The sequence below is a fragment of the Osmerus eperlanus genome, chromosome 5 (assembly GCF_963692335.1).
Source record: "Osmerus eperlanus chromosome 5, fOsmEpe2.1, whole genome shotgun sequence".
NCBI lineage: Eukaryota > Metazoa > Chordata > Actinopteri > Osmeriformes > Osmeridae > Osmerus > Osmerus eperlanus.
In genome coordinates, this window is record NC_085022.1 from 22,588,722 (window position 1) to 22,603,022 (window position 14,301).

The 14,301-nt window shown below is 48.1% G+C and overlaps 1 protein-coding gene across 2 annotated transcripts in view; it reads right to left on the reverse strand.

The window, feature by feature from the left end:
• ccnd2a (cyclin D2, a) overlaps positions 1 to 14,301 on the reverse strand; it is a 110,602-nt gene that overhangs the window by 35,498 nt on the left and 60,803 nt on the right. For both annotated transcript variants that reach the window (XM_062462754.1, XM_062462755.1), the window contains one exon: positions 8,874 to 8,917. In XM_062462754.1, the coding sequence (XP_062318738.1) occupies positions 8,874 to 8,917 (44 nt within the window). The remainder of the gene's footprint in view (positions 1 to 8,873; positions 8,918 to 14,301) is intronic.

Below are 14,301 nucleotides of genomic sequence, written 5' to 3' on the forward strand. Positions count from 1 at the left end.
GGAGACAGACACACGCATGTTGTGTGCCCATCTGCATTCTATCCATCAACAGTAAAGAACAGAGAGTGTTTTGGCGGGGAGGGTGTGTACAGACAAATCAAACATGGAGTTCATTCAATTTCTACAAGCTGTTTTGTCACATTCACTGCCTGCATTTTACATGGAAGTACACCTCGATTACCTTACCGTGCTGCTCTCTCTCTCTCTCTCTCTCTCTCTCTCTCTCTCTCTCTCTCTCTCTCTCTCTCTCTCTCTCTCTCTCTCTCTCTCTCTCTCTCTCTCTCTCTTTTTCTCTCTCATGCTGCTCATTCTGAGCCATGCTGTGGTGCAACACTGGATCTGAGCCATGCTGTGGTGCAGCACTGGATCTGAGCCATGCTGTGGTGCAGCACTGGATCTGAGCCATGCTGTGGTGCAGCACTGGATCTGAGCCATGCTGTGGTGCAGCACTGGATCTGAGCCATGCTGTGGTGCAGCACTGGATCTGAGACATGCTGTGGTGCAGCACTGGATCTGAGCCATGCTGTGGTGCAACACTGGATCTGAGCCATGCTGTGGTGCAGCACTGGATCTGAGCCATGCTGTGGTGCAGCACTGGATCTGAGCCATGCTGTGGTGCAGCACTGGATCTGAGCCATGCTGTGGTGCAGCACTGGATCTGAGACATGCTGTGGTGCAGCCCCAACCCAACATCGTATCCCCTTTAAAAATCTAAGAGCTTCTTGTTCACACACACAAAATTGTGTTCAGTTAAATGAAGCTTCCTTCGGCTTGGGCTGTCATAGTCCACGGATGAGTAAGCCCTTTTTAGAAGGTTCAAAAAGACGTTTCCTGGTTTGAGCGGCAGAGAGGACCCAGCAGTTGACGTGGTTTTGTGCATTCCTATCATGAGCCCACTCGTCAGTGCTCGTCAAAGGGGAGCTTATCGCCACTATTATTCCATCGACTTTATCAAGAAGGAAGGAGGAAGCCGGGGTCCTGTCTTGTACAAGTCGCTTTCAAACTGTCAAACTGAAACATATCCTACATTTCAAAGAGAGAACTTGAAACACTGTGGAAGTGCCACATCAGCGGGAGTGAGGGTGTGGAATGATGAAGATGAGGGGCTGGGGGGGTGGGGGGGGCACCGAGTTCTCAGACCCCCCCGCCCCCCCAGCTCTGCTCAGCAGGCCAGCGTCTCTGGCCCTGGCTGCCAGTCACAGTTAATGTTAGGCAGTGAATCAACACATCACTTCCTCTGTCGGGGCATCATTGTTTGGTTTTTATTTATTTTTTATTTTAATATTTGAGTTTTGTTCCCTCTCAGTTCTTGCTGATAAGCCCTGGTGCTTGTGAAAGGCACGCCCTCAACTGCTCTTGTTCGCTAACTAAAAATAGGCGGTGAAGTAATGAGAATCAAGGGCGCTGTATTTACATTCTGGAGAGTTAGGGCTGCAGAGGAGAAGTCTCTGCAGTGAGGTGGAATCCTTGCATGATGACTGAGGGGAAATTTCACTGTGCTCCGTCCAGGACGAGAGAGAGAAGGGCGAGAGAGAGAGAGAGAGAGAGACGGGAGAAAAAGGTGGTACAAATGGAGGAATAGAGAGAGATGGAGGCGAGGAAGAGGGGAAAGACAGAATATGTCACAGAGAGAGTAAAGGAGAATCATGAGTTGCACAGAGAAACATTTCGAGAGGAAAGGGAGGGAGTGAGAGAGCAACAGAAAAGGAGAAACAGAGAGACTCAAATAGAAAATGTGCAATACAGAGAGCTTACGTAAGTGAGGGAGAGAGAGAGAGAGGGAGAGAGAGAGAGGTAGAGAGGTAGAGAGAGAGAGAGAGAGAGAGAGAGAGAGAGAGAGAGAGAGAGAGAGTAGAGAGAGAGAGAGAGAGAGAGAGAGAGGAAACTGTCATCACAGCCATTACAAGGTGTGGTCTCAGAAGGCCTTGAGAGACAGACAAGAGAGCGTCTTCTCTCAATCTCTCATTCCTCTGTAATGACAAGAGAGATGGTGCGAGGCAGGGAGGGAGGGAGAGAGGGAGGGAGGGCGGGCTGGCGGGAGGCAGGGGGAGGAAGATAAAGGAGGAGATTGACGTGGGATGGGGAGGGAGGGAGGATCCGGGCCTTCCTGGCGGCTGGTTTTATGAATGATTGGGATCGGAGAGGCACGTGGGCAGACTGTCTGTCCCACCCCACTCTTTCTTCAACTCTCCCCAGTGATGGACAGATTATCCTCAGAGAGAGAGAGGGGGAGAAGACTAGAGAGAGAGGGTCGAGAGAGGACTAGAGAGAGAGGGGAGAAACGTCCTCAATAAGCCTCTATGTCCTCTGTGAAGCCAGCTGGTGTGACAGAGCTGACAGTTGTGATGTCTGTTGTTGCTGTTTTTCGGTGTTGTGTCTGTCTGTCTGTCTGTCTGTCTATCTGTCTGGCTTTCTGTCTGTCTGTCTGGCTGGCTGTCTGGCTGGCTGGCTGTATGGCTGGCTGGCTGCTGAAGCTAAAACAAAGTTTTCTATGGTTCACCTTTTCACTGAAGTTGAGAGAGTATGCCAGAGGGGGAGCGCACATCGACTGCATGCACTGTAGATAGATGTCTGATCGACTTGACTTAAAACAATAAACGGGGCCACAAAGTCTGTGTTAATGTCATTTCTCATGAATGGGGAAACCAAACTACTGTGCAGAGTCTAGGGGCAGAAGCCCATAACCATTAAGCCCACTGGAAACTATATCTGCTCCAATCTCCCTCTGTAGACTGGAAACAATTTCCCCAGGTCTTGAGTGAGTAAAGCAATCGTGATTAGGCCACTTGGGGAGGGTGAGTAGAAGGTCCAGTTGGGTCTCTAACAGTGGAGCTTTGTGATGTCAGTATCATGCATACTGTGGGCAGCACAGTCAAACCTAGCATCTTACCCCCCCATGTAGACTGAGGGGATGGATGCTCTTGCGAGGACCAGAGTCACCAAGTTACCAAATCCGTCAGGTGGGAAGGGAACAGATTGCTCCAGAAATCAGATCTCAACAGTCGCCAGCCCCCCCCCCCCCCCCGCCAGCCACCCAAACCGAAAAAGTAGCATGATTGAACCTTATCTACAGGAAATAGCGTTAGCTGAAATTGGACTCTTGAGAGGAGCGAGGCTTGAAAGGGATGGCAGGGCCCCGGTCTTCATTACCCCGCGTCCCTTGACACGCGGCTGGGCCTTGATCCCAAGCTGGGCCCTGGGAGGAACGGGGAGGGTGGACAGGGTGGGCTCCCCGCTTAGCCCTCGCTCTGGGACCAGCGGGCTGGACCCCCATCAGTCTGGTATGCCGGTATGCATCTCCCAGGACCATTGGAAGGGTGGGTGGTGGGGGGGCGGGTGAAGCGGGCAGGCAGTGCTTCTGACCATGTCGGGGGACTTTAATTTCACCGTAGGCAGGCAGAGAGGATGGACGGATGAACGGATGGATGGAGGACTCCTCCCACACCTCTACCTCCACCCAAATCACCACAGTAAACCATCTCCTAATCTCTAGGATAGACGTTGGACTGTGTGACTGGTCGACTGGAAAAAGGGCTTGTAAATATCCCTGTACTTAGTCACCCCAGCAACCTCCGACCTAGTCACTGCAACTCCTCTCATCTTCCTATCGTTCAAGCACAACAAACACTGAGCCCAGATAGTTCTGGTTCTGCACGGCCTTGTGTAATCTTTAATCTAGTGTAATCTTTAATCTAGTGTAATCTCCTGGGTTTTTTGTCTCCAAGTGTCCAAGTTTCCTAGCCAATACACAGATTGCCAGGATGACCAAAAAAGAGTCCCCAATCCCACAATGCACTGCCAAGCTACCAATGAGAACTCTGAATTTTCAGAGTGTTTTCTCAACGACATCTACTGTTCCCAGGGTCCACTCTCAGAGAGCCTATTTGAGGCGGTCTATCAAATTAGGGGAAAAAAAGCAGGATTCTTTGACCAGTTTAGGTTAGAGGTCATTATTTTGGGCGTAAATCACTTCTCGATAAAACAAAAACCCAAATTGTTTGCCCACATCCTCTGACAGTTTTTGATGGTCAATATGATCAAACTCAAACGCACAGCCACCAAAACAGAACAACTGCCACTAAAGTGCTCTATTACATGTTGTGTTCAGACACCATACAGTAGGTCAATAACAGCCTACTGGGACCCAGGAGTCCGGCTCACTGCTGATCCTGAGGGAAGCTTACAGAAGTACAATCCACAGAGCCAACAGAAGCACGATACACTCACAACAGAATTACAATGAAACACCATATATGGAGTAAGTTTGTCTACAGAGCAAAACCTACAGCAGAGGTCACAGAGGCCAAAACTGTACGTGCTGCAGAGAGATGTGTGACAGACACAGGGTCGGGTGACCCCAGATCCTGCAGTCACTGGTCCCACGTCGTCACACTGGGTGTGCAGTCCCCTGACATGACAGCCTGTGCTGTCCCCTGACATGACAGCCTGTGCTGTCCCCTGACATGACAACCTGTGCTGTCCCCTGACATGACAGCCTGTGCTGTCCCCTGACATGACAACCTGTGCTGTCCCCTGACATGACAACCTGTGCTGTCCCCTGACATGACAGCCTGTGCTGTCCCCTGACATGACAGCCTGTGCTGTCCCCTGACATGACAACCTGTGCTGTCCCCTGACATGACAGCCTGTGCTGTCCCCTGACATGACAACCTGTGCTGTCCCCTGACATGACAACCTGTGCTGTCCCCTGACATGACAGCCTGTGCTGTCCCCTGACATGACAGCCTGTGCTGTCCCCTGACATGACAACCTGTGCTGTCCCCTGACATGACAGCCTGTGCTGTCCCCTGACATGACAGCCTGTGCTGTCCCCTGACATGACAACCTGTGCTGTCCCCTGACATGACAGCCTGTGCTGTCCCCTGACATGACAGCCTGTCCTCTGGGCTGAAAACAAAACACAAGGAAACTGTATTTTCCATAGATTCCACGATCGAGAGGTTTTCACATGATAAACTGTCAACTATGCAGTGATCAGCTTTTCAGAGGCAACTATGAGCCTATTACTGGAGAGACTACTGTACCATCTGTCCATGAGAGAGAGGGAGGAAGCACTTGATTCTTCCCACCAAGGTCTCTGGGAAGGACTAGGTCCTGCTTTTTCGTTTTGGGTGGCAGGGTTATTATTTTAAAGTCTGTGAGGAGCGAGTGAGCGAGCGAGGGGGAGATAGAGAAACAGAGGGAAAGAGAGTTTGCCCATGGACGGTTATGTGTGTCAGGGTGAGAGAGCCAGCACTGAAGAGACTAGGGCTGGACCTATTACTCAAAAAACGGGTTCCTTAGACTGCCACTCCTTCCCAGGTTCGTAACCTAGTCCCTGGGAGAATTCTCATCTTATCAGCCTCTCTGCCCTACACCCTGGGGGTGGAACGTACAGCACACAGTTACTAAACTGACCTACATACTATACTGTACCATTGGTTGTATCACATACTTATGAGAAAACATAAGGTTTTTAGAGAGGGTCTACATACTGTTTCCACCTTTCTTTTCTCTCATTATCCCTCCTTTTCTCTCCTCTTTATGCAATAACTAAATATTTTATACTGTACCTATCTTATTCTACAATATATATTCCATAACCATACTGTGCACCAGTGTAGCATGTTTCCTGATTTTTATAATTAGATCTTTAAAACAAACAAAACAATTGTTCAATGTTATTATATCCCTAGGCAGATTAAAGTGCATCATTCAATCTGATATTTTATTGATACTATTGTGTGCATTCTTCACGTTACCTCAGTTATTACTTATTCTGTATTTGTGCAGAAGGTATTATCGAAAATTTTAAATGTTACTTCTAGATTAATTCAAAGAATCTCTCTTTCTGTATCTCTCTCTCTCTCTCTCTCTCTCTCTCTCTCTCTCTCTCTCTCTCTGTGTCTCTGTTTCTGCCTTACCTGCTATCTCTCTCTCCCCCTCTCGCTCTTCCTGCCTCTCTTTAATACACTATTAATTCTCTCTCATTCTGTGTCTATGCGAGTGTCCCATGTGTGTGTTCATGCGAGCGCTGGTCCCTGTAGTACGAGCTGAAGGGGGACTTGTCTCCCTGTGCTCTCTGTGGGTCTCAGGGAGGAAAGCCACTTCAGCTACAGACACAGGAGAATAATGAGGTCAAGGTAACTCATCCCTACCAGAGCAGGTTGACCTGGACACTCAGACAGGCAGGGGATGGCTGAGTCCGAAACAGTAAAAAGAGAGAGAGACAGAGAGAAGAGTGAGAGAGAGAGGAGAGAGACAGAGAGAAGAGTGAGAGAGAGAGGAGAGAGACAGAGAGAAGAGTGAGAGAGAGAGGAGAGAGACAGAGAGAAGAGTGAGAGAGAGAGGAGAGAGACAGAGAGAAGAGTGAAAGAGAGAGTTGAGAGACAGAGAGAAGAGTGAGAGAGAGAGGAGAGAGACAGAGAGAAGAGTGAAAGAGAGAGGAGAGAGACAGAGAGAAGAGTGAAAGAGAGAGGAGAGAGACAGAGAGAAGAGAGAGGAGAAAGGAAAGAGACAGACATAGAGGGAGGAAAGAGAGAGAGATAAGGCTGCTACACTGATCCAGGGACAGCTGTTGTGGTGCGGCCTGCAGTTCCAGTCCTGATGCAGGCTGAGATAGAGCCAGCGGTGACAGGGGTGCCTGAGGCTGGCCGAGGCAGCAGCAGCAGCAGCAGCAGCAGCAGCAGCAGTTGCTCCACAGCCCTGTCAAACTTCCTCCACAGGCCTGCAGAGGAAGGCCCGCCCATCTGTCTGTACACCTCAGCCTGGTGCAGCAGGGCTGCAGAACGCAGCTGTTTCCTAAACTTAACCTCCCAGCACAGATCTTGGCTTGACAGAGAGCAGTGTGCTGGTGGAACCCAGTTAAATTGATAGAACTCACTCCTCAGTATAAATACAATTCCATTAAATTGGAGTTGGTCACATGGGTTTGCTGGAAACTAAGGACCTGAAGTTGAACCCAAATATAGGTGGAAGTAATGATGATGATGATTTATTTTATTGTATATTTAATTTAATTCTAATCCCACTTAGTACTGCTAGTTTATGTACCCTTAGTATAGATAGTCCACATATTTAAATTTTAGGTCCCTATATGTTTATTGTATGCACCTTCCTGCCAAAGCAAATTCCTTGTCTGTACAAGCTTTCATGGCGAATAAATCCCATTCTGATTCTGATGAATGCGTGGGTGGTTGTGTGTGTGATAATATGTGTGTGGGTGTATGTATGAATATATGTGTGTGTGTGTATGATTACAGTAAGTGTGTGTGTGTGGTTATGTGTTTTAAAGCCCAGGTCAGCTGTGGCGAGGCAGCTGTGAGAAGCTAACCCAAAGACAGAGAGACACATCTGAACACAAGTGGCCCATGACAGATGTGCCCCTGCACAGCCACTGCACTCAGAGAGCTCCAAAACCCCTATGTGCTCACTGTAATGGACTGTCTTGTGTATTGTACTGTGCAATGGATCACGCCATGCTTTACTGTTATGTCTTTCATATACATTTACTGTAGATATTGAAGTCATTGAGGAAAAGGACTGTAGTCCTTTAGTGAAGACAGAAATCCCCTAAGCAGAAACCGTTTACAGGAATATAGACCTGAGGAGTTTCACTAGAGAAGAAGGACAGAGTCAGATGGTTAGTGAAAATGACAATGTGACTACTATTTGTTTTTTTATGATGGGGCCAACCACAGAGGTCATCACACTGAAGGATACAGTAAAAAAAAAAAATTAAAATCAGTTTCCAAATTATGTTCCCACTATTGCTAATAATAATACTACAGCAACAAAAATAAATACTCTTGCTTATAATAATAATGTGGAATTATACGCAAACAATGAATCACCTATTAATAACACATTTTAATTTGTTTTAAACTTTTAGCATGATTTTTGCTCTTGTTCTTATATTTGAGGTATTTATATTGCAATTGTAAAACTTACAATTGCAAATGTAAACAAAATAAAACTATAAAACATATCAAATATATATTAACCATCATACACATCAGTGACACTAACCTTATAACCGTATTTACATTTACATTTATTCATTGAGCAGACGTTTTTATTGTGCTCAATTAATCATTCTTACTGAACTGATAACTTACTGTACCATCTGTGTTTATCCATTTTTAATAGAGTCGATAGTAGTTAGTTGAACTCATGCTCCAGCGCCCCACCCTTCCTCCCTCATATCAAATACAGTAAAAACACAACTTCTATCGTTTGTTACTGTGGGTTATCAAAAGAAACAGAAAATGAATTAATCTCTGATTAGCTTTTTCCCCCACCCTCATTTCAACATCACAAGTTGTAAATATAATAGTGAATGTCATCACAAAACTACAGGCCCAGGAAATACCCAAGCATCAATCAACAGCTCACAAAGATTGTTACAAGCGTATTTCTACACTGAAACATTCTGACAGCGTCAGTCAGACTCCGGTGTCATTTCCCACAACAGTGAGCATGAACAATACTTTCCACCAGTAATACAAGAAGCCTCATAAACCCAGAGCAAAGGAAGGATCAACAAGCAACAGCAAGAAAGAAAGAAAGAAAGAAAGACTGGTTTCACTCAAAACATCTGTGGATCGCAACACACCTTCATCTCTTGTCAACAGACAAGGTGCCGTCCAGGGCACATACACATTCACACATCTCAGATTCAAAACTAGCTCATTGTCTACAGCTTCTGACGTATCTCACGTCTAAGTTACCCAAACGACTAATCCAAACCTTCCCGTCTGACTGGGCCTCTGGAACGTGGTTCAGCTTCTGAGAACATGGACTCACAAACACGTGGGCTTTCCTGTGTGAAACAGCCGTCCACTTCAGGTCAGCAAGCTTGCCAGTAGTCTTACCTGAGGCAGGCCTGACCCCGGGATATTCCAGACAGGTTTCCATCCTAGAACAAGAAAATATACCAAGTTAATGAACTGCAGTGCTCAACTGATAGCTATTTTCAAGTTAGTAAATTAATCGATTTGAAGAAGAGAGACTAGTTCTCTATCATAATATTCCTTCAGAAGGCTTTAAAAAATATATATGTTTACCCTGAACCTTTTAACTATGAGGCAACCAACTATTCTCCCTTTTCAAGTCTAATCTCTGGTTTAAACCAAACTAATTGTCGTATGTGGACCAGTAAGCCCCTATGGGTGCTCCAGGGTCCTCGAGCAGAGGAGCTTAGGGCGCTAGTTTCACATCCTAAAGCAAATTATTTTCATTCCACAGCTGGGATGTGCATGCTCTACCCAACAGTAAGGCAAGGTTCAATTCACCTGGAAGGTAAGCTACAGGGAAGTGAGTAAAAGGTGTTCTCAAGAAAAGGAGGAATGGAGGGAGTGAGGGGGGGGGCGGGCGTGCGGGCGGGCGGGGCGCTTGATCATGAAAGCCGGCAAGATGTGAAGTTGTCAAAACACATATTTCTTTTTTTCCCACAAAGTGAATACAAGAGGATAAATACAAAGAGGTTGAATGAAGAAAGGTCTAAAGTAAAGGCTTCTGAAGCCAGGAAATGGGAGAGGGTGAATGATGATGTGGAAGACATGTAGGATTTAAGTTCCTCTATTGTTTGAAGACTCCTACTCAAACGCCTTCCATTATCTCGCCTCGTCTTTGAAACCTGAGCACTTGGCAGAGCTCATTGGGTCGTTATACTCCATTCTATATGTTCAAGCATGACTGTCAAGGTGTTCTTGCTAAGCAATTGTAGCTACAACTAACAGAGAGATCTCCAAGATGTGTAAGATTTGAAGTACAGAAGACATCACTAAAAAAGCTTGTTTGTAAATCGGTAGAGATAGGGTTGTGGTGGTGGTAATCATAATTGTCTTTCTTTTGAGGCTTTTCACAAACCTTGACATAACACAACTTCAAAAGTGTGTTTGGTTATATATGATATATATATATTTATATGTTTGGGGTCGTAGAGGAGATGGTTTGGACAGCTCTTCCATTCATCCCACATCATGTTCGTAATCTAAACACCCAATGTCAGTTCCCATAGCTGTTCTTGTGTGTGTGTGTGTGTGTGTGTGTGTGTGTGTGTGTGTGTGATGCTCCTGGCAGTGTGTGTGTGATGCTCCTGGCAGTGTGTGTGTGTGTGATGCTCCTGGCAGTGTGCGTTATGTGTTACCAGTACTTGTCACATCACAAGTCCCAGTGAAAGCAGAGGAATGTTTCCCTTCCAGGGAGAACCTACAGAACAATACTAAACCCACTACCCCCCAGAAGCTCCCTCTCACGGCCCCTCGACACTTCTAAAGGAGGAGATAGAAGCAGCTCTATGTTATCAGTCAGGCTGGAATGCCATTCTGTTTGGGTGTGTGTCTTACATGTATCCAGGTGGATGTCAACAAAGAATCAAAGCCTCAGGTGGTATCTTCCATCCTCAGGTGGTATCTTCCATCCATTCTCAAACCTTCCGCCTATCCTCAGAGTCTAATCTACCCATTGATCCAGATGCTTTGATTGGTGAAGGACAGGCTGAGCAAACAGCCAAGCCCAGCACCAGCAGGTGAGGCAGGCCTGGAGGTGACCGCCAGACGGGCTCCTCTGGCTGTGTTCAGGGTGATGTACCTTCTCATTCATCGCAGGTAAACAGCATGAACCAGTGGATTAACACACTTCTGTTTTGCCCTTCTGAATCTTTGTCGGAAGGCCCTTTTGTCCAAGGCCCTGGTCTGGAATTCTCCCTGTGTGTTTATATGTTTCCTTGTCTGATGTTTTCAGCCAGATGTTCTTTTACTGTGGCCATGCAGGACCCAGGACAAACACACACACACACACACACACAGCGCATTGAAAGAGATGTAACAGCTCATCAAGAAAGAGAAAAGAAAGAGAGAAAGGTAGAGAGAGGCAGGGGTGCCTGCCACATTCCTTTCCTGTTGTTGCAGGCTTTTGTGTCCTCTGTTCTGGGGGAGGGTGGAAGCGTTGACATGGGGTGAGATGATACAGTCAGGGTGAGAGAGAGAGAGATACAGGGAGATACAGGGAGAGATGGAGAGAGAGACAGAGAGAGAGACAGGGAGAGAGAGACAGGGAGAGAGAGACAGGGAGAGATAGACAGGGAGAGATATACAGGGAGAGAGTGTCAGGGAGAGATAGACAGGGAGAGAGAGACAGGGAGAGATATACAGGGAGAGAGAGTCAGGGAGAGATAGACAGGGAGAGATATACAGGGAGAGAGAGACAGGGAGAGAGAGACAGGGAGAGAGAGACAGGGAGAGATAGACAGGGAGAGATAGACAGGGAGAGAGAGACAGGAAGAGATATACAGGGAGAGAGAGTCAGGGAGAGATAGACAGGGAGAGATAGACAGGGAGAGAGAGACAGGGAGAGATATACAGGGAGAGAGAGTCAGGGAGAGAGAGACAGGGAGAGATATACAGGGAGAGAGAGACAGGGAGAGAGAGACAGGGAGAGATAGACAGGGAGAGATATACAGGGAGAGAGAGACAGGGAGAGAGAGACAGGGAGAGAGAGACAGGGAGAGATAGACAGGGAGAGAGAGACAGGGAGAGATAGACAGGGAGAGAGACAGGGAGAGAGAGACAGGGAGAGACAGACAGGGAGAGAGAGACAGGGAGAGAGAGAGGGACAGTAGAGAGACATCAGAGAACAGAGGACAGCTCAGGTCCATGAAGAGGAGAGAGGAGAATCCGTATGTGGCCTCACAGAAGGACCTGTCTCCAGCCATACTGCAAACTCACGCCTCTTACTTTCCAAGTAGACCTAACCACTGTGCTTAACCTTGCGTGGCTCTGCTAGCAGACCAGGCCAGGCCTGCCAGCCCCACCAGCTCCCACCCTGGGAGGGAACAGAGGGGGGGACAGGAAGTTCCGTGGCCTCAGTGTCGAGGGTCCCCCCCAGGGTCTCTGCCCCCAGAAGACCAGTGGTGTCAGCAGGGTTCAGGTGGAGAGGAACACTAGGAAGGCTCACGTCTAATGGTCCAGCGAGTCAAGGCAGGCCTGGGTAAGAGGGCCCTGGGGCCGGCTGAGGGGCCACAGTCAAGACCCCCCCCCCCCCCCGGCCCCCCCCCTAACCACCATCATACCCCCCCGGCCCCCCCCTAACCACCATCATACCCCCCCGGCCCCCCCCCTAACCACCATCATACCACCACTCACTCATAGGAAATGGAGGGTGTGACAGAAGATGACAGGCCTCATTCAAGAGGTCAAACCCTCAGAACACAGGAAAGAGCCTTCCTAGACTCCCCACGTCTATCTTCGGCAGCTGGGGCAGCGGTGGCAGTGTTGCGTCCAGAGAAGCACACACTAGCTGCATCCACCCTTCCCCCAATACCTTTCAGCGCCTTAACGGCCTGTCTTCAGACCTAAGCCCCGGCTCACACACACACACAGCAAGCTAGGGCCCAACACAGAAATGTCCTACAGTGGGGAACAGCTGCATTGGCCGGTCTGGATTGAGCCCAGCAACCTCCAGGCCACAAAGAGCTGCTTGTGCCCCTGGCTCACTAGGAACATAAAACACAAGAGATGAGCCTGGCCACGCAGGCCCTGCCAGAGCCATGCACATCCCCGGGCAGGAACTGGGCACAAGTGGCACAGACACACTAATGAACACATGCACATTCATGTCCCGCACTCATGTGCATGCATGTACCAACACACACACAGAAGAACACACACACTTGCACACTAATGAACACACACATCCCAATAGTCCCAATATCACACAAACGCACACATACACAATCAGGAATGCCCCCCGCCCCACACACACACACACACACACACACACACACACACACACACACAATACCCTGGCCTCTGACCCCTACCTCAAGCTGGAAGCACAAAGCCCTTCAATTACCCTTTTGGGGGGGGGGGTCTAACTCAGTGTGGGTGCAAAGGTGTAAACAGTGATCTGTCACTACGTCATTCGTCATAGCATACTTGCACACACTGAAAAATGTTAAGGAAAAGTTGCTTAAACCAGGGATGATGAAAATCACTTCTTTCCTCTTTCATGGATGACAAAATAACACTTAACTTTTATTTAAGCTAGCTAGAGTGTTGCTACTGGAGCTAACACAGGTGTTTTATGACCCAATGGTTTTTAGAGGCGGCCATGTTTCTGGACTCCTGTCCATCGTTAATCAAATACCGGACCATGACACAGCTCTCTCTCTGTGTGGCCAGGCTCAAGGTCCGCAGAGGGGGGGGGGGGGGGGGGGGGGGAGTAACAGGGTGGAGACAGGAGGGAATCCCTCCAAAACGTTACTGCCCACTTTGTCCTAATCTCCTGCACCCCCACCCCACCCCGCCTCCACCCCCACCCCCACCCCCACCCCGCCTCCACCCCTATCACTAGTGACCTTTGAGAGAGTGCACTGTGTGGATCAGTAGTGAGCTTTGAGAGAGTGCACTGTGTGGATCAACCCGACGACCTCCGTCGTTTTTTTAATATTTAATAATATTTTTTAAATATTTACGTCTCTTTGCATCAGCAGGGCGTGAATCTCAGCGCCAGATGGACCCTCCTGCGCTGGGGGATCCAGCAGGATGAATGGAGCGTCACGTGCAGTTTGTTTAAATCATTTTCTTCTCATCCTTCAGCTGCCCATACTGCTGACCACTCAGCCATGCAGCTGTGAGCCATTCATAACCCCCACACACACACTCTCACACACACACACACACACATGTATTCATAAACACACCCACGTGCACACACAGTGCTACAGTAGACTGGATCAGTTAAGGGATACCCACTCGGTGTGGACTGGTTGGTGTGGGGAGCAGAACAGAGGACTCTAACATCTGTCCATGCAAATGACCTGAGAGGACAGACTGAGCACTGAAGCACCTGGTGTCTGCTCTGTCACCATGATACTTCCCCCTGAACATCAGGATCCCCTCAGAGTCTCACACACACACACACTTACTAACTCAATCACTCACACACACACACGCACTCACTCACTCACTCACACTCATTCACACCTACCTACACGCAAACACACACACACACACACACACATACTTACACGCAAACACATATACATGCAAATGTGCCGTCAACCTTTTTGATAGTAATGTAAATTACTACTGTAGTCATAGCAATAATACTATTACAGTAAGACAGACACACCCCTTCAGTGTCTAACAGGACTACCACAGACATGCCGCACAACCAGAGGCAGTACACTGTTTCTGCATACAGCTGTATCGTCCCCATGGTGACAGTCTGACACGAGGTCCTGTGCCCTAAGGACATTTTTGATCTTTCAAAAGGCATCCCATAATAAAACCGAGC